The sequence below is a fragment of the Hydra viridissima genome, unplaced genomic scaffold (genome assembly GCF_058129835.1).
Source record: "Hydra viridissima isolate aposymbiotic clone 2 unplaced genomic scaffold, HvirCarnegie_v1 scaffold_15, whole genome shotgun sequence".
NCBI classification, from domain to species: Eukaryota; Metazoa; Cnidaria; class Hydrozoa; order Anthoathecata; family Hydridae; genus Hydra; species Hydra viridissima.
This window is the reverse complement of record NW_028324314.1, coordinates 7,574,031-7,593,039: the sequence shown is the minus strand read 5'-3', so window position 1 is coordinate 7,593,039 and position 19,009 is coordinate 7,574,031. Positions and strand designations below refer to the sequence as shown.

Sequence of the window (19,009 nt, the reverse complement as noted above, 5' to 3'; positions counted from 1 at the left end):
TATGAAAAAAGGAAGTTTTGAAAATTGCAAAAAATGCTTTATCTTTGAAATCTTACAAATAATATCTTTCTGATCTCCTATCATTAATATAATTATAATTAAAAATCAAATAAAGCAAGTCTGGAGGATACTATTTTCTACTTTTAAAAAAAATTGTTACAAAAACAGTATTCTAACTGATTGTAAATTAGTAATTTAAAATTTTAACTGCAACAAGAAGGAGCTTTGTTTTAAATGCTTTCAAAACACAATTTCTTCATTTTTTGCTAAAAGTGCTTTGATCGTCATCATACTACCTTTGAACCCTTTCATAAAAAAGCAAGTAGGGAACACTGCCTTGCTGTTTACGCAAAACTTGATTAACACTAAGTGGTTTAATTAAATTATCATCAAAGTTTACCCAACCAAATGGATTGCCGTGATGTACTGATGCAGTGTAATGACCACCTGCTGCATGTTTTCCATGATGGTAAATAACTAAAATAACAGAAAAACAAATTAAGATGCAATCTTATTATTATATATCATGTAATAGTATTTATTAAATTAAATTTGAATTGACAATTGGCATAAATTTAACTTTAAATTGGCTTAAAGAATGAATTTCAGAATTTCAAAAAATTTCAAAAAACAGAATTTCTTTTATTACAGAATCAATTTGTTACATAAAAATTGTCATAGCTAACAGTACAAAGTACTTTGAATGAAATATTATTGCTCTTTAACTAAACAGTGGAAACTTACCCAAATACCTAATCAAATATTTAGGTATTTAGAAAGCTTTTAAATAACATAAGAGTGTCAAATATCTGAAATATTAAAGCTGTTGAACTATTTGTAAAAAAAAAATAAATATTGCATATAAAAAACTACCTGCATTCAGCTTGTATTGTCGATCACTTGAAGAAACTTTCAATGAGGGTGATAGAACATCTATATATATATATATAAAAAAAAAAAATAAATGAAAAATAAATTTTTAAACAAAAAAATTTTTTACCTATAAATTCTGAAGTCAGTCCAACTTTTACCTTTAGGTATTTTGAGATCAACAGGTATATCAATAGGTTTATATATTTTTTGACTTCCTCCAGTTCGATCATAAACAAAATATTTCAGATGGAAGATAAGAACTATAGGAAGCTCTTCAATTGACAACTTGCGTGAAGCTTCCACCTATATTTGTGAAATGTTTATTGAAATAACTAAACAAATCAAAACTATATAACAACAAAATATGCAATCAAAAACATAATCCAAAGCAATTCTTCAAAAATTAGAAAAAAAACCTCAGCATTTGTTTTTGAACATGTAAAACCTTGAAGATTTTCTTTAACAAAATATGCTTCAAGTGCATTTCCCAATGACCAAATATTCTCTCCCTTAAACATTAATAATTAATGAAAAAAATAAAACTACATTGTATATAACAATTCCAAAATAAATGGTGATATCTTTTTAATTCTTTAAAAACAACATATCAATTTACTAAGCTTAACTTAATTAACCAGACAACAATAAACTTAAGCAAACTTAAATATCACAATTCTGCGTATCTAAAAGCATTTTCATTAAAATACTGCTTTTCTTCCAAGTGGTGATATCAAACAATTATCTTCCAATTATTTATTTAAAAAATGTGTAAATTTCTGTTGAAAAAAAAAAAGATTTTAAAATACTTGAATATCTAGTTGTAAAGTAAAGAAAGGCTGCAAAGTTGTTGATTCTTTTACTCCACTTTGCTGAACAGATGATCTAATCATACCGCCAAAGATCTGCTTTATTATGGAATTTTCAGATATTATCTATAAAAAAGGTTTCAAACTTTTAAGCTTTAACTTGCTGTTTACTAAAAGTAAAAGTTAAAGAAAAAAAGATTTTTTAAAAAAAAAAGCCATTCTCAATACTTTTTTTTTTAATTTAGAAAAGCAAATGGCAGTTGGCATTCTTAATATTTCAATTGCTTCAGTAGATAAATATATTTGTTATTTTGTTAATATGTTTTTGAAACCTTTCTGATAGTCTGTTCTTTATTTTTGGGACCAACATGAGACCAAGAACTATCATCATTTTCTTCAATCTCTGAAACACCATTTCCATTTTCTATTTTTTTTAACAGCAGTTTATTTAATGCAGCCAATTCATCATGAATGCCATTCAATAAATATGAGAGAAACTCTTCAGCATCTTCTTGACGACCCTGAATAAGATAAGCATTTGGTTAGGATTCCATATCAACACTAGCAATAGAAACACAAAAAACACAAACAACAACATGAGTAGTAGTAGAAAACTCAATTAGAATTTAAACTTTTTTTATATTTTTCCTATTTTAACAAATTTATTTTATTTAGAAATAAACATGAGTTTTTGTAATTACAAGTAACTAAAGAAAAAAATAAATAAAGGTAAATAAAAAAACCTTTTCAGATAAAGTTGTTTTCAATGTAGTTAAAACATTGTAAATACATTGTGGCTCAAATGAAGAACCAATTCTCAATTCCTCACTTTGCTTTTTCAATGAAACCTTTGGATTAATACACTCAAATTCATTGAAGAAAGCAATCCTAAATCAAATGGTAAGCCTTGAAAAAACAAATTTAAAGAACTTAATTTGTTTTCAAGAAAAAAGTTTTAATTTTATATTTAGCTTACAGGTTAATTGTTTAATTAACTTCATATTTGGACAATCAATTATTACTTAAAATTTTTAAAAATTTATTATATGTACTCTTTTTAATTGCAAGTATCTCTTGATTCTTTCTGTTTGTCTTTTAATGAATACTTCTCATTCAACTTTTGTTTTTCCAAATTAAACATTCACAGTTTATAAAATTTGAATTTTGTGGCTTTATCTGGATTGAGTCTAAATTGAACAATGCAGATGAAACTTTTTGCTCACCTTAGTCAAATTTTTGGAGCAACTTTTGATAGTTGTTAAGCTTCTTTTAGAACCATTTCATTATTGTAATCGTTTTTCACATGTTGCAATTAAATTTTGTAAGTTTCCATTCACATTTTTTCAAACAAAAAACAGTTTTATAGTAATCTTCATGATTTTTACCTGTTTTAGGCATTTTTGAATGTTGAAATGTGAACTACAAAATGAAAGTTAATTGTATATGATACATTTCTTTACATATTTGAACTAAATAATCCCATTTAGAAATTAAAGAATCAATAAAAATGATGGTGGTGGTGGTGGGGTGGGGTGGGGGGTGGGGAAGAGGAGGAGGAGAAGGAGGAAGAGGGCAAAGGAGGGGTTAAAGTTTTAAATTTTATAACATAATAATGCATTTTTTGATTTAAGACAAACTTTTAATAGTTAAAAGAATTATTAAACTTTAAGAGGATGGTAACTTTAAATGGTTTTTGCTTCATTCAACTCACGGTTAGCATGGATCATGATAATGCCAACCTAGCTGACCCAAGAACGCCACTTATATAGAGTGATAGCATACACGTCAAGGTACCCTGTGATGCAAATTTTGAAATCATTTTATTTTTTCCGCAGAAAATAACTTTATTTGAATGTTCAAATTGAGTGAAATTTTGACTTTATAGTGCAACAACAAAAACACTTGTAGAATGAGAACCACTATGTAATTTGATAAAATTTGGTGCAAATGCCATAGCTGAACAGCTTTGCATTAGCAACATTCCCGCCAGATTCCTGAAAATACTTGAGGCTAGATTTGGTTGAGCCCAGTGTTCGTAAGTTTCTAGATTCGGCAAGACACTTGGATTTGACATCACACCATGTGCAAGAGTGCATACTTGAATGGGTTTGAAGACCACAAATTATATTTGCAACTTTCATACACAAGCCAAAATTAGTTTAAGTCCATTTAGATTAATTAGGGATCAGATTTATTCAATATTGGAGTGAATTTCAGACAATTCTTTTGATACTGCAACAAGAGTTTGTCTCTTGACTCCAGTGTCTTTACCAGTTCTTTGAATGAGAGGTTGTTTTTGTGGCGGTGAACTGGTTTCATCCCTGAACAAGTATTGACAATGCTTAGACAAAACTTGAGAAAACCTTTGCCAACATCAATTCCAAGCTTAACAAAAAAGCCACCAGAAACTTTGCGAGATTGAATAACATGATTCACAAGACTTGATAAATCATTGCAGTGAGTAACAACCCAAACTGTACAAAAATCTCCTTTTCTGTCAGTGATTTTTAAGTCACTGCAGGTGAAGAAATTACTTAAGTGTTGACCTGCTCTTAGGAAATTCTTGTAAAATTTTGGCTCTACCATCTTGCTGCTTGATGTTTGGTTTGTAGTTTTGACCAGTTCTTTTAATCCAATTGTTTGACAGGCCCATATTTAATTGTACGTTTACAAGAGCTAGAATGATCAATTTCAGAGTGCTTGATGGTGACAGGCACTACTTTGAACTGAAACCAAAACATGCATATTTTAGGTTTTAATAAACTTTGTTTTTAAAGTTTGGTAAAGCTTTTAAATTATTCACTATTAAAGAGATTAGAAACTTGTCAAAAATATATTTCCTGAGATCTATCTAGTCTTCTTAATAGACTTTCTTTTAACATATGCATGTAAAGATTATTTAAGTATAAATATTTACTGGGGTTTATTGTAAGTGGAGGCCCGCCAGATTCTTTAGCAAGTCAAATAGTTCCTTACAGGGATAACTCTTTATTGGAAATAACTCGAGATGCAATTTGTTCGGCTGCTTTGGCACCATTTGCTGCTTAAGATTAAAGGTTTTCCCCTGTTCTTTATTTGAGAGCACTGGTGTGGCAAACCTTTTCCTAAAGGGCTGAGGCATGTGCTGCAGTGCACACCTGGCTCTTTCTCAATGGTGGTTTGCTCTTCAAGAGGATGTTTTTTTGCAGCTTTGAACGACCAATTAGATTTTCATCATGACTCTTTGCTTGATCTAACTTTACTAAATCAAACTCTGCCTTTTACAAAATCTAATTTAAAGTCATATTGGATAATAATCCACTTAACGTTTGTTAACAATTACAACTTTTAAGATTTAGAAGAGATCTTATTTGGTTAGACAGTCCTACAATTGATTTTTACATTTTTACTTCTCTTCAAATAACTATTCTGCCCTTCATAAAATTTCTCTTTTCAAAAATTTTGACACTTTTAGAAAACTTTTGATAGAGATTTACTCTTTTTGTGCCTCTGCAACTATTCTTATAAAAGTTTTACAATTTTTTTTTTCAAAACAACCCAAATCTATAAAGATTGATCTTCCTCAGAATGGCCCTCCAAACATTTTAGAGGTCAGTTATCTTAGTTATCTAAATTTTTTAAGCCGATATAACAAATAATTTGTTTTTTTCACAGTTTTTCTGTTTTAACAGAAAAAAATATTTTTATTTTCTATGTAGGAATCCTTAGAAAAGCTTTTCAACCATTTTTTAGCCTTTTTATGCATTTTGGCAGTAGTTTATACCTTATGAAATGCAGAGATTTTCAAGCAATCCATAAGTCAAACCACGCTTTAAATAGCAAACCAATATTTTGGTCAATAAAATGAAAAACATAATTTCCATTATTTTGAAAATAGTGACCAAATATCACAGTAAGGTTTTGAGGTATAAGTAGCAAAAAATTAACAAAATTTAAACCAAAGCTGCCATAAATATGTAACATAAGAACCAATTCGACTGAAATTTTATCCAAAGTTTGATGTGATTGTAGGCAACATTTGCACCAAATTTTATCAAATTACATAGAGTGGTTCTCATTCTACAGGTGTTTTTGTTGGTGCACTATAAAGTCAAAACCTCACTCAATTTGAACATTCAAATGAAGTTAATTTCCATGGACAAAATAAAATGATTTCAAAATTTGCATCACAGGGTACCTTATGTGTACGCTATCACCCCATATAAGTGGCGTTCTTGGGTCAGCTAGGTTGGCATTATCATGATCTGTGCTAACCGTGAACTATGCATATTGGTGTTAAATGAACACTAAAATGTGAATAAACTCATATTTTATTGGTGTTTTTCATAAAAATATTAAAATTTGTACAACTCTCTCAGACAAAATAAAAATTTTTAAAAATTTTGCAGTTGCTCTACCGTAAGTGTACTCCAAAGGGTTTTCTTGGGAATTGCCATAAACATCAAACCTGATTTTTACAGACCATGCACAAAATAACATAAGCATTGAACTTTTGATTAGATGAAATATTTCAAATTCATTTAAAATGACATTAACAACTATCGTAAAATCTATAAAAGAACATAAAAATTGTTTGTATTTTAACTTTGTAATTCTGTTAGTTTTGAGGAAATTTTACAAATTATCACAACCATACTAAACACATGACAAAATTTTTTTTTCTTCCCAAAAAGATGTATAAAAGGAAATGTAACTATACCTAATATACATCAAATTTAATTACTTTATTCTTTTTCAAAGAAATTAATATCTGTTTAGTCTTAACATAAAAACCATTAATGTGCCTTTAAATGCTTTTTAAATTAAGACTAAACTCAAACTTTCTAAAAGAAATTCTTACATGCTATCGGTTAAAGGAGTTGATGTATGATTTAGATTTGTATTCAGAAATCCTTTGAGGGACTTGTAAAAACGAGATATTGGTGAAATTGCAAGAAGGGCTTGTAATGTGGTATTGATGTAACACCAATTACCTCGATTGATTAAACCACGAAGTTGGAGATGATGACGTGTAAAATCTATCTTCAAATTGCATATGTAATCTAAAAGCATTAGACAAGTTATTTCTAACTTTTTACTAACAATTTAAAAGCAACTTGCTTTGCCATTACAAATGTTAAGTATCTTGCCAGTCAATAACAAAACTATACATTTTAAACTTTAAAACCAAAATTTAAAAAATATAGTAAGAAATAAGACATAAATTTGTAGTATTCAACACAATTAAGATTAGACAGACTTTATACATCAAATTTTTCTTTTGACCCACATAGTGTTTATTAAGTCCAGTTTTGTTATAAAATTTTCAACATCATTTCAGAAATAAAGAAGTGAAATATGCATTTTAATCAAAGACATTGTTCAGCCTTGTCAATAATGCATAAAAAAAGTAAAACTATTATTGCTTATTTTATGCATCGTTGACAGACCTCTGGTTATAGATTCTTAATATATTGCATATTTCTTAAAACTAGTTTTGAAAAACTCTTTGACTCAAACTGTTTTAATGGAGATTGATGAAATAATTACAAGGTACTGTATTAATACCAAAGATACCTAAATAATATCTCAGTAGCTTTTCCCAGATCTGATATAAAGGATCTATAAAATTGTTTACTAGTTTTAAAATGAAAGCATTCAGTCAAATCAAGAATCAGGAATTTTTGTTAAATACTTTTTAAGGAAATAAAATGTTCTGTTATAGCTAAAGAAACCTTAAAATATGAGTTGACACTAGTTCTTAAGTTTCTTACTGAAAAAAGTTTAAAAGGTATAACATTATTTATTTGATAAGCATTATTAAACATAAAGAGCAACATCAAAAGCTTTTAAATTTCAACATAAAATAATAAACTATCTATTTTGAAGGTCCTTAAAACTTCACAATTCAAAAAATAAAATCAGAGTAAGATACCTGCTAGCTTGACAGCTCTTTCATCATTCTCCATTCCAACAACAGTAATAAAATCTTTTAACTCTGTATTATGAGTGTCATCAATTTGTACAGAAATGACCTTGTCATTGTTAATTGAACTCGAGTTGCTGTCAGTGACAGTAGAGTTAAACAAAGAAGCCCATGTTGATGGCCTGAAAGGTTCTTTTTTTTCAGAGCCATTTTTTTCTATATAAGGCTCATTTTTATTAAGTAAATTTTCTGAAAAGGTTTGAAGTTCTGCTTGAGATTCATATTTTTCTGAAATAGCATTATGGTCAATTGAATTCAAATCATTTGATGTGTTAAATTCAAAAGAAACATTGTTTACTGATTCTGGATCTCCAATACATTCAACTGAAAGAAAACAGCAATGTTACTTTTTATAAAAAAAAAAAAAATTTTTTTGTTGTTTATAAAGTATACAAGGTATTTTTATGATTTAAGAACAACTTAGGTTTTTTTTTTTTTTTTTTTTACAAAATCTTTATTTTAAAATCTATTGAGATTAATTCTAGAAAACAAAGGAGCACTTTTTGTTAAAAAAAATAAAATAAAATAAGTAAATAAATTAAAAAATAATTATGTTTTTTGTTACATTATACCTTCATTCACCCATGCCTGAGTTGTATTATGTAAATCACCACATAAAAACTAAAAAAATAAAAAATAACTTGAACCTTAACATAAATAAAAATGCATTAAAACTTTTTTATTTTCTGCAGTTAAAGTATAATGCAGTTAAAGTTTTAAAGTATACCTCTACACCAATTTTCTCTGGTTCAGCATGCTGGAAATATATATTATACTCATCTACTTCAAAATCACCAAAAAGCAAAAGCTACATAACAAAAAAAACACACACACAAATATATAAGTTTAAAACTGAAGTAGTAGTTAAAATTTCATCATGTAATTATATTTATCAATACTAAAATCCTCAAAACCATACTTTCCATGCGTGTTTTAAAAAGTTGTTAATACTCAAAATTGTTAGCCTTTCCCATGACATTTTTTTTTACTAATATCATGCTTTATTAACAATTACTAACTTCATCACATTGATTATTGACAATTATAGCACATAACATCTAATCTGAATGTAATATCAAAAATTGATATCATTTTGATGACTTGACTTCATGATAAACTCTTTCTAAATCAGCTATTTTGTTAAACAACACTTGTAATAGTATACAAAGATTTTTATTTCAGTGCTATCTTTCATAACTAATATAAGGAGTAGTTCTTAGAATTAATTAAAGTCATTTCACCTTATTTATATCATTTCGTTCAAGAAGTCCTCCCTCATTTGGGTTCATATTATTTTACTTCCAATCTATTAGACATGTAAATGATCGCATCATTTTTATTTAAGATAAAGTACTTTTATGCTGAATCTGTCAAAAATTGACATCGCATGTTGCATGTTTGTTATTTCGTAGAACTGCCATTATGGTCTGCAATGTGGGTATGAAGTTATTAAGGGGGATCGATTTACAATAAAAATTTTATATATAATTGTAAATTACTGAAATAATCTTGTTTTTATGTTTTTTTTTAAAAAAGAAAGTTTTTGGGTTAAAAATATGATTTAAAAGATAATTGATTTTATTAACAGCCAAATTTAGCGAACACAAATCCCCCTGAAGCGAATTTATTTACTACTATGTGGTCTATGGACACAATCACACATCGGGAGGGGGCAGAACTGTACAAGCTATCTGCCGTGTCACGCTGAACTGCCTGAGGGTCATTTAATAAACATGAGTGTAAAATTATTCACTCTTGAAGAAGTTAAATCTCATAATAATGGAAAATCTTGTTGGGTATCTATACATGATAAAGTTTACGATATTTCAAAGTTTATAGATGAGGTACGATCTGCTATAAATTTTAGAGGCCTGATATCTGTATATATCATGGAAGCTAACCAATGCATTTTATAAAACTATCATCTGATATGTATCATGTAACAGCCTGGTTCATCTCATGCTACTTATCACATAGCTTCTAATACAATGATACATAACTTAATGTAGATATGCTCTCTTAATTGCATTAGCAGCTATATAAATATTAAGAAGTGGACCAGGTTTTAATATAATGATTTTTTGTAATCTTATATGAGTCTTTCAGAAAAGTGAAAAAAGATTTTTATTTATGTCATTCTGATGCATAATTTATGCTGTATATTTTCAGCATCCAGGAGGTGAAGAAGTTTTGTTGGAAGTGGCTGGTAGGTTAAACTTTTTACATTTTTGAAAGATTAAATATAAAGTGTTACTACTTACTTTAAACATTTAAATTAGTTATCTGCTTTCAATAGGGTTTTAGTAAGTATATTATAAGTATAAAGCATCAGGGTTGTCATACTTTTAAAGGAGAATCATAAGCACTAATGAAATAAAAAATAACTCAATTAAAGCTGAAGTACTCAATCTTAAACACTAATCAATAATTTGGAAGCAATTTTAACAAGATATCTGTAAGTTAGGTTATAAAAGCAAAGCTTGGCAAATAACTAAAACTCTAAATTCCCTTTAAATTTATAAAACTGTTGAAAAGTTTATCAGCATAATAATATCTTTGCAAAAAGTTGACCCCATAATTCATTGTATTAAAATTTTTGAGAAAAAAATTGTGCTATAGGGATGCAAAGTTGTTAAAAGAAAAAAATCTAAATATTTTTTAGGAAAAGATGCTACTGCTCAATTTGAAGATGTAGGGCATTCAAGTGATGCTAGGGAATTGTTAGCAAGCTACTATATTGGTGATTTACATGAGGTAAATATTTAGCAGTTTGATTGATATTGATAGTTTGAGATTCTATCAGGAGCATTTTAGAGGGAAGGAATTAAGTTTACTAATACTAGTTTGAATTTTGATTTAAAAAAAAATCAATTTTATGGCAAATGTTATATTGGTTCCTGAAATTAAGTATTGTTTTTTTCTTTAGAAGGATAGATCAAATTACAAACAACAATCAGCTAAAGAAGTGAGTTTACTTTTTTTACATATTTGCATTTCATTAGTGCTTTAAGAGATTAACTTTATATACATATTATTTGTATGTGCATATTAATTCCTGTCTTAATGCTATAGTATACATCTGCCATGCCCCTCAAAACTCATTAAATCTCCTTAAAAACTCTTCAGAAAAAAAGAATTTTTACTACTTTTTCTTAAATCTCCTCAAATTTTCTTTTACCTGTTTAACTTTAAGAATGCCAAATGATTTTGTAAACTTTCTTAAACTCTCCAATTGTTACGGTTTTAATGGCAACAATTTAATATTACAATTTGTTATTTTGGCAAAAACTCTTGTTTTTTGAACTAGCGAAGCAGTCTACTAGTTTAAACTATTTTTGTGTTAAGTTAAAGTGAAACATGAAGAACCTTCAAAACCCAAATATGACATTGAGAAGTTGTCTATTTTTCCTTAAAACCATCTTAAATAAATACTACTTTTTTTTTTCATTCTAAGCTTCACAATTCTCCTCATTTCTCATGTTTGAATTAAAGTTCCAATCCTGCATCTTTAAATTGAGCATTAAAAAAGAATGTAATTTCTCCTATTGTCTAAATTACATTAGATTAATGCTTGTAATAGAACTAATTGTTTTGTTTAATCTATTTTAACACATATATTATAATGGGGAAATTTTCAAAATGTTTTTTGATCTTAGTATTTTCAAACACATAAACTGCTAAATATTAAAATATTCATTTTAGAAAAAAACAAATGGTTCACAGGAGTCCAGGTAATATTACCATGTTACTTTTATAAAGCTTTAAAACGTTTTTTAATTGATTAATTTTAAAAAAATCTGAAACATAACTATAGAATATAATATTAATATGTTTGGAACTAACAAAATAAAATTGTTGAAATTTTCAATGATATTTTTTTAAAATATCAAATATTTTTAAACAATATCTTTAAAATTATTTGTATTTTCTTTGATGATTTTAAATTCAAAAAAATCTTTTCAAACACTTTCATTCTTAGAAATAAAGCTGTAAATTATGAAACTAAATACAAAATGATAGAATTTTCTATTTGCTGTGATGAGATATTTTTCTACTCTTTGATTTTGATTCTCACACAGTTTTGTTGCAGAGAACATTTTCAGATCCAAACTGATTGTTTTGTAAAAATTTTCCATTTCTATTGAAAACTATCAGATGTGTTTCTAGATTCCAACTGCTAGAGGTCATTTATAATACTTCCAGTTAAAACATAGGTACAAAATAAACTTTTCATGTCCAGAACTTTCCTTGTTCCATCACCGAGACTTTTGGAACATTGGAACATTTACCATATTTGTTTTTTCATGTTCATACAATTCTAATAGAAATTTAAATTCTTTTACCACCAACTTATTAGCCACAAAAAAACATCTGTACTTTTTTTTCCCCCTTTTAATAATGAAAGAAAATGTACTATTATCTTGATCTTGTCATTGGGTAATTCAATTGGACATTTTAACTTGGTTGACTTGTGCTCATACTTATCAACTCCTCTATTGGATTGTTTTCATAATTGGCTTGATTTTTCTCTCAGCAAATATGCCTTGGGTTGCTGATCATCAGTAAGTGGGTGTTGATTAATGACTGCTGCTGTGTAAGTTCAATCACTTTCCATAACTATACTTTTGTAATATATTTTCAGTTCCATATTTTGGGAATCACATGTTAAACTTTCTGATCTGTGAAATCAAAACATCATTTTCAGTATTTATGACAAATTTTTGAACAGATAACTTTATTAAAGTTGAGGTTATTTTTACTCTATATGATTATAAAACAAATGACTTATTCAAACTTACATTCTTTTTCACCCAATTCTTCTGATGCTTTTAGATGGTGTCCTTAAGATTTTCTTTGCATTCTACAGCTAGCGCAGAAGTTTTGCTGACATCTGATTAGTTTTCACTTTTTTTTTCTTCAAATTACAGGAGCAAGAAAACTACAAATGTAATTTTTTAAGATTTACCTAATGTTTAGTCATTTGACCTTTGTTCTTAAGTACCATTTCAAAAGGTTCCGGCATGCTTTAGAGAATTTTTGAAAGTATTGCAGAGACATGTTCTTTTATGGAATTGAAGTGCAGCATACTCGTAATATGGTTAGAACCAGTGATAAATCAGTGAAAAATCGCTTTTGTCCGACACATGGCGGTAGACCATTTTTCTTGTGATTAATGCTTACCCTTGTGAACAAATACAATTCTTTTCTTAACCATTGAGGCTGTAAGCAATGGTTTTTGAGCATCGTAAGCCTAGGTCTTTTTGAAGCCTAATTTGAACTGTTCTAATAGACACTTTTTCAATAAAAAAAATAGGTGCATTTTTTTCAAATATGTGGCAGGTAATCAGGGGTTCTTGAACACCTCTCTTTTAATCAATGCATCAGTCCCCTTTAATTAATCTAGGCCTACCAATTTGTTTTTTATTTGAAGGAATTACTCCAAAAGGAAGATTTATAGCTTGTTCATGAATTTTAAAAACACAAGTTTTTGATCTCTTCGTACGCTTCATAATTATTTTGATAGGAACTTCTCCATGCCAAGCGATTATTTGGGGATTTCCCCCGTTTGTTAACTCTTTACTTTGCATTGTGCTGTCCTTTTTAAGTTTTATTTTGACCTTCTCACTAATGCCATTTTTCACATCATGGATTTTGTTACATTAAGTCACCTAATATTTGTTTTCTTGGTTTTAAAATTTTTAGATAAAGTTCAAGTAGGAATAAAAGTGTTCATTTAAAAAAAAAATTCAGTTTGTACAGAGGTGATTTAATTTTAAAAAAGAAAAAACTAAAATAAAAATTATCCGCTATCTTTAGTAAACAGCAAATGAAAAAAAGTTGTCCTGCGTATTCATTTTGTTTCTGGAAAAACCGGAATTTTTTGGGAAAAAAAGGGAAAAATGTTCCAAAATGTTTACGCAATTTAAGAACTTTGAGAATATTTCCGTAACAAAATTTGGTTTCGAAATTTCGTATCGTTTTATTCCTAACTCTCCGCTCTGACAATAAATCCAAACGCCGAGATTTAAAAAATCTGTATTAAGTTTTTTACAAAGTCTTGGAATCAAACTTAGCAATTTAATTTTTTGTTTTAGTTGTTTGCTTACATGAGTTAAATGTATGTCATTTTACTTATAATAGATATTTTTATAAATTTTAATTTTTTGTTTCACAGAAATGTTATTTCTTTTTATTTATTTATTTTTTTAATTGTTTTTTTAAGCATTTCTGTTTGGTTGGCAATTCTATCTTTAACTGTGCTTGGGGTGGCTTTTGGCTACTACATGGTATTTATGAAAAAATAAAATTATCTTAGAAAGGCTTTTTTACGCAATTGCATTCGTGTAATACAGAAGTTGTATGTGAAAAGATGTCAAAAGATGAATTTTGATTCATCTACATGATGATCATAATAATAGCAAAGTTGAGATCATTTTGCATTACGTAATGTGTTCTTTTCTCAATTTTTTAATGTGATTTTCGGAAGTATGCGTGGATAATTTATTTTCTTTGTAAATTTGATTTTTAATAAATTAAAAGATATTCTTTCCTCTTTTTTTTTTACTCACTTAAAACTTTAAACATTCGAATTAATTTTTCTCGTAAAAGAATACGCATGTTTTTCACATAAATTTGAATTCACTTGTAAGTTTGTAACAGCCGGAAATAAACATAGGAAGGTGACCACAGTCTCCCGAGATCAGTAAAAAAATAACAACTATGAAAGGCGTTGAATGTGTAACAATATTCTACTACTAAGCATGTTAAATTTGAATTACTGCAAATAATGCAAATAAGAATAAAAAGTACAAAACGAATTGTCGAGGCAGTTGTGATATGTGTGCGACAACGAAAAGCCTTATCAGAAAAATATAAAATAATTTTAAATAGAAATAAAGAAGTAGATTGATTAAGGAGAAAAAAAATACAACATGCGACCATAAAATCCGCACTTGGCGCTATAATTTTAAATTTTTAAAATAGAAAAAAGGAGTAAATATATATTAGGGTGTGTCACAATTAAAAACTTTTAATTTCAATTCCCTAAGATAATTGACCCATTAGAATAAAATTAGTTTGAGTTCAAAAAAAATAAAAATGTTGCTCTATTTTTTAGATCCCCGTTTTTATAATTTCATATTCAAAAATTTTTCCAGAAAAAAAGCAGAGACCTTAAAATTTAGCTAAAATCTAGAATTTTTTGTTCTGAGCATCTCAAATGACCATTTAATCAGGCACTCCAAATGATCATTTTATAAATGTGTTAAAAAGTGCACTGATTGCAGGCAGAAGTCGTTAAAATGTATCTTTATTTGATGGAGATTCATTGATATTTGAATTAAACGATTTCTCTCTCAATTGAATATTATAAAACCTCCACCTCAAAAACAAATAACCATTGAACTAGGATTTTTTAAAAACTCTTTTTAGACAAAGTTGCTTAAATTCATGGTGTACATAAATAAAGCCATGGTCTAGGTCCATGGTTAGTAGCCATGGCCTAGATCCATAGTTACCAGCGATACTGTGCTCGATACAAGATATAAAATTCTTTTAATAAACTTGATGCAATCAAAATTAATTCCTTTTTTAATATTTGTCATCAATTTTTAGTAAAAAATGTCAAATAATTAACTTGTCTCAAAACAGGTTACTACTATGGATTGCCGATTCTGGAACATTTTCATTTTTTGCAAATTTTTTTTGCGTGCCACTTTTTTGTGGGCATGGGTTCTGGCTCATATATATTTTGATCATAATGTAACAATGAATTTTTCTCCGTTTGAACCGTGCATTACTTTTAAAAAACTTTATTTTTGAAAAACTTTTCAGTTTGTAATGTCTGACGTGATGGTGCTTGTTCAGTCTGTCCTGTCAAATTTGTCAATCATTTTTATATACGCGTTTTTAGAATTACCACAAGGTATTAACAATGTCTTGAAAGTCGTTTCCTTCATCCAATTTTTTCAAGACGTAAAGACACAAATGACCACAATAAGACTTTCATTTTATAAAATTAAATTTAAAAAGGGGATGCTAAAAAAGGGTGAGTTTGGATCTAACTGCAAACCAGACCCATAGCTTCATACCCTCTTCCGCTCTTTACATAAGCTCCATCTCTTATTGAACTCCCTTTTACCCACGGTGTTATAAACAATCCGTCTCCGCTCAGAGTTTTCATCTTCATTCCATTGCCATTTTTTTTTGTCATACACAATGCCTCTTTCTGCGATTTTATCCACCATCGCCGACCCTGCAGTTGAAGCAAGTCCTCCCAACAAAGCTGTTGCAACCACTAGAGCCGCTCGCACTGCAAGCATTCCCAATAATGGCAAAAGAACTCCAATAAATCCTCCTTTCACTTTTGAGTTGTATTCGACCTGAGTTTTGCTCATTTTAATGGTCACTCCAACTACTCGACGGAGAGCGTTCACAATTTTTTCATATTGCTTTTCAGTCACGAACAATACGTCTCTTCCATTTAAATCGTCTTTTGAAAGCCTGATGCTTACAGGCTGACCATCCATTATCGATTTTTTTATTTTGTCAGTCTGCCCTTGTGAAACATTTACTTTTACATTGATATATTTGCTCATTTTTTAAACGTCGAAAAATATTTATTTCATTTCTCGAATGTGATATCTGATCGTAATGTCCTCACCACGAAAATCAACCAAATTTCCATTTTGGTCGATAATGCGAGTGACCATCGTCGAAATCTCACACAGTTTCACGGGAAGATAAAGAAAATGGGTGGGTCTTTCAATGATTTTAAAACCTGGACCCACGTTTGGATAAAAGGAGTAAATGCAATTTAATTGGGATCCGTCGATATATGCCGACCCGATGACGTTGTTGACGATTCTGATTGTGTTGATGCTTGAAATTCGGACAATATTGTCAGACTCATATTCTGAATTGGAGTCCAACTGTCTTTTCGTAAACCCCAAAACTGACGCAATGCTTTTCTTCACGTTCAAATCCATCAAATAATTTAAACCTAGTTTGATGGTTGATTTTAAAGTATTAGGATTGGTTCCAATTTTAATGTTGTCTGGAGAGTAACTAGTTTTATTCGCAGTAACATAATTTCCACGTTGAGTCGCGTAATTTTTTATCGTGCTTGAAACAGACTTTTGCAAATACTTATCTTTAATGTTGTAACACTTGTAAATCTTTAATGTTGTAACACCCATCTGGAATGACAAAGTTTTCCCAATTTGCTCCATTGTTCATGCTGTATCTGAAAGAATTGTTTTTGTCTGAAAAAAGCCATCTCATAGCTTTTCCCTTTGTCAAAAACGATTTTGTCTAAAAAATCTGTTGTTATCACGTTTGAATTTCCATCCACGTCGATTATAATCCCTGACATTTTTTATTACGCATCATTTTTTTAAATTGTCTTTTTTGGAAAATAAAAGAGGTCAAATCCGCTTCGATATTTTCCATTAATCTTTTTGAAGGACAAATCAATCACGGCAAATCCGTGGGGTTGAGACCAGCAATGCTTGCAAAACTTTTTAAACTCTTCTTTTTTTCATGTCGAAAGCGACGTGGTCTCGATAAATGTGGTCGACGTTTTTTGAATCCTGCGGAAACAGGCAAATAAAATTCGCATTTTCTCTGATGGTTTGCCTGGGGAGCATGAAATAATTTTGAGCCAAATAGAAGCAGTCGACGTTGGAATGCCTTCCTCTGATGTAATATTTTTCGCACTTGTTTTGTTTAGTCAATTGCAGGTCGTCAAAAATCATTTAATTGTTCCTCGATGCGTCAAAATCTTCTGGTTCAGGCACGTCGTCAGCTGTTCAAAAAACTAGCATTCCATGTCCTCTTTGTCATCATAATTTTTTGAAAGGTCGTCAATCACTATTTCAGGATTTAAATTCAATTTTTCGATTTCCCCTTGTACCTTGAACAATTCGAGAATAATCTCTTTTGGCAATTTCTTCTCGAAGGAGCTTTTTAGTTTTTTGTATTCTGGCTGGAAAAGGGACTTTTCAAAAACTTGCAAGTTGTTGTAATCCAGCCATCCAGGTCTCAGCAGCAAATTCAGCAGCAAAGTCGTTTTTCCACATCCGAATTTTCCAACGATGACTCCCCTTATACTTCTCGGAAAAAGCTTGTTGTTGTTCCTTTTGCTTTTACCAATATTCCATGACAAATCAGAAATATCCATTTTTTTAAATAAAAAAATTTTCTAAATATGTAAAATGTACTGCGTCAAATGCAAAAGAAAAACGGAGGCGATTCACTAGAGAAATGAAGCCTCCAGAAACAACAGAAATATGCTCAAAGGAAATTGCGATGTTTGCGGAACGACCAAAAACAAGTTTATTTCATCCACAAAAGGAGGAGACTTGGTCGAATCGCTTAACAAACTGTCCAGCAAAATAAAGATTCCGTGGAGAAATGCAAGTTCCCTGGAGAAATGCAAGTTCCGTGGAGAAATGCAATTCCCTAGTACAAACCTCGACAAAAGACTTACCCCCACAAGTGATCTGAAATGGACGGATCAGCTTGCAGAGGAGTTTCACAAACCAGTGATTAATCATTTCAAAAGAAGAAAAGTGATTGTGAACGACATCTATGAAATATGGGCTGCAGACTTAGTCGACATGCAATCGTTTTCAAAATTCAACAACGGAATAAAATACTTGCTCATGGTTATTGATGTATTTTCAAAGTATGGATGGATTGCACCCTTAAAAAGTAAAACGGGTCTTGATGTGGCTGACGCTTTAAGTAAAATCTTCGACAAAAGAAGGTGCTCTAAAATGTGGGTGGATAAAGGAAAAGAATTTACAACAAGCATGTGAAAGCGCTTGGAGTGCAATTATATTCCACTGAAAAGAATTTTACAACAAGCATGTGAAAGCGCTTGGAGTGCAATTATATTCCACTGAAAAGAATTTTATAACAAGCATGTGAAAGCGCTTGGAGTGCAATTATATTCCACTGAAAAGAATTTTACAACAAGCATGTGAAAGCGCTTGGAGTGCAATTATATTCCACTGAAAATGAAGAAAAAAGTTGCGTCGTCGAAAGATGGAACAGAACTATGAAAGAAAAAATGTTTAAATACTTTTCAGCTAAAAAACACCAAAAAATACAATGACGTTTTAGATGAAATGGTGAGCAAATACAACAACACAAAACGCTCTTCCATCAAAATGACTCCTGTTGAAGCCAGCGATGAAAAGAATAAAAATAAGGTCTGGATGAACCTGTATGGAAAGGTGCAAACAGAAAGAACTGAACCAAAATTTTCCATGGGTGACAAAGTGAGGATCACTGAAAATCCACCCACATATAAAATCACAGATGCCAATGGCGAAGAAATACAAGACACTTTTTACAAACA

At 29.6% G+C, this 19,009-nt stretch overlaps 2 protein-coding genes across 2 annotated transcripts; one reads left to right on the top strand and one right to left on the bottom strand.

Annotated features, from left to right (window-relative positions):
- Positions 1 to 121: 121 nt before the first annotated feature.
- LOC149878449 (ubiquitin carboxyl-terminal hydrolase 10-B-like) lies at positions 122 to 9,086 on the bottom strand. Its single transcript, XM_090072748.1, has 12 exons — positions 8,886 to 9,086; positions 8,372 to 8,452; positions 8,217 to 8,265; positions 7,594 to 7,968; positions 6,520 to 6,721; positions 2,423 to 2,567; positions 2,012 to 2,200; positions 1,680 to 1,805; positions 1,290 to 1,382; positions 1,032 to 1,176; positions 874 to 933; positions 122 to 477 (listed from the first exon to the last, which is right to left on the bottom strand). Exons 1-12 carry the CDS (start codon positions 8,931 to 8,933, stop codon positions 293 to 295), a joined length of 1,698 nt encoding a protein of 565 aa, XP_089928874.1. The 5' UTR covers positions 8,934 to 9,086; the 3' UTR covers positions 122 to 292.
- A 198-nt stretch (positions 9,087 to 9,284) lies between these two features.
- On the top strand, positions 9,285 to 14,197 carry LOC145192967 (cytochrome b5-like). Its single transcript, XM_090073375.1, has 6 exons — positions 9,285 to 9,488; positions 9,814 to 9,850; positions 10,307 to 10,398; positions 10,571 to 10,609; positions 11,347 to 11,375; positions 13,868 to 14,197. The coding sequence occupies exons 1-6, from the start codon at positions 9,378 to 9,380 to the stop codon at positions 13,947 to 13,949; spliced, it is 390 nt and encodes a 129-aa protein (XP_089929501.1). The 5' UTR covers positions 9,285 to 9,377; the 3' UTR covers positions 13,950 to 14,197.
- The last annotated feature ends 4,812 nt before the right edge of the window (positions 14,198 to 19,009 follow it).

Coding starts and splice junctions, on each gene's coding strand:
- LOC145192967 (XM_090073375.1), top strand. CDS start 9,378: ATGAGTGTAAAATTATTCACTCTTGAAGAAGTTAAATCTCATAATAAT. Junction 9,851..10,306: donor AGTTTTGTTGGAAGTGGCTG/GTAGGTTAAACT, acceptor AATATTTTTTAG/GAAAAGATGCTACTGCTCAA. Junction 11,376..13,867: donor AATGGTTCACAGGAGTCCAG/GTAATATTACCA, acceptor TGTTTTTTTAAG/CATTTCTGTTTGGTTGGCAA.
- LOC149878449 (XM_090072748.1), bottom strand. CDS start 8,933: ATGAACCCAAATGAGGGAGGACTTCTTGAACGAAATGATATAAATAAG. Junction 1,806..2,011: donor AAGAACAGACTATCAGAAAG/GTTTCAAAAACA, acceptor CCTTTTTTATAG/ATAATATCTGAAAATTCCAT. Junction 934..1,031: donor TGATCTCAAAATACCTAAAG/GTAAAAGTTGGA, acceptor ATATATATATAG/ATGTTCTATCACCCTCATTG.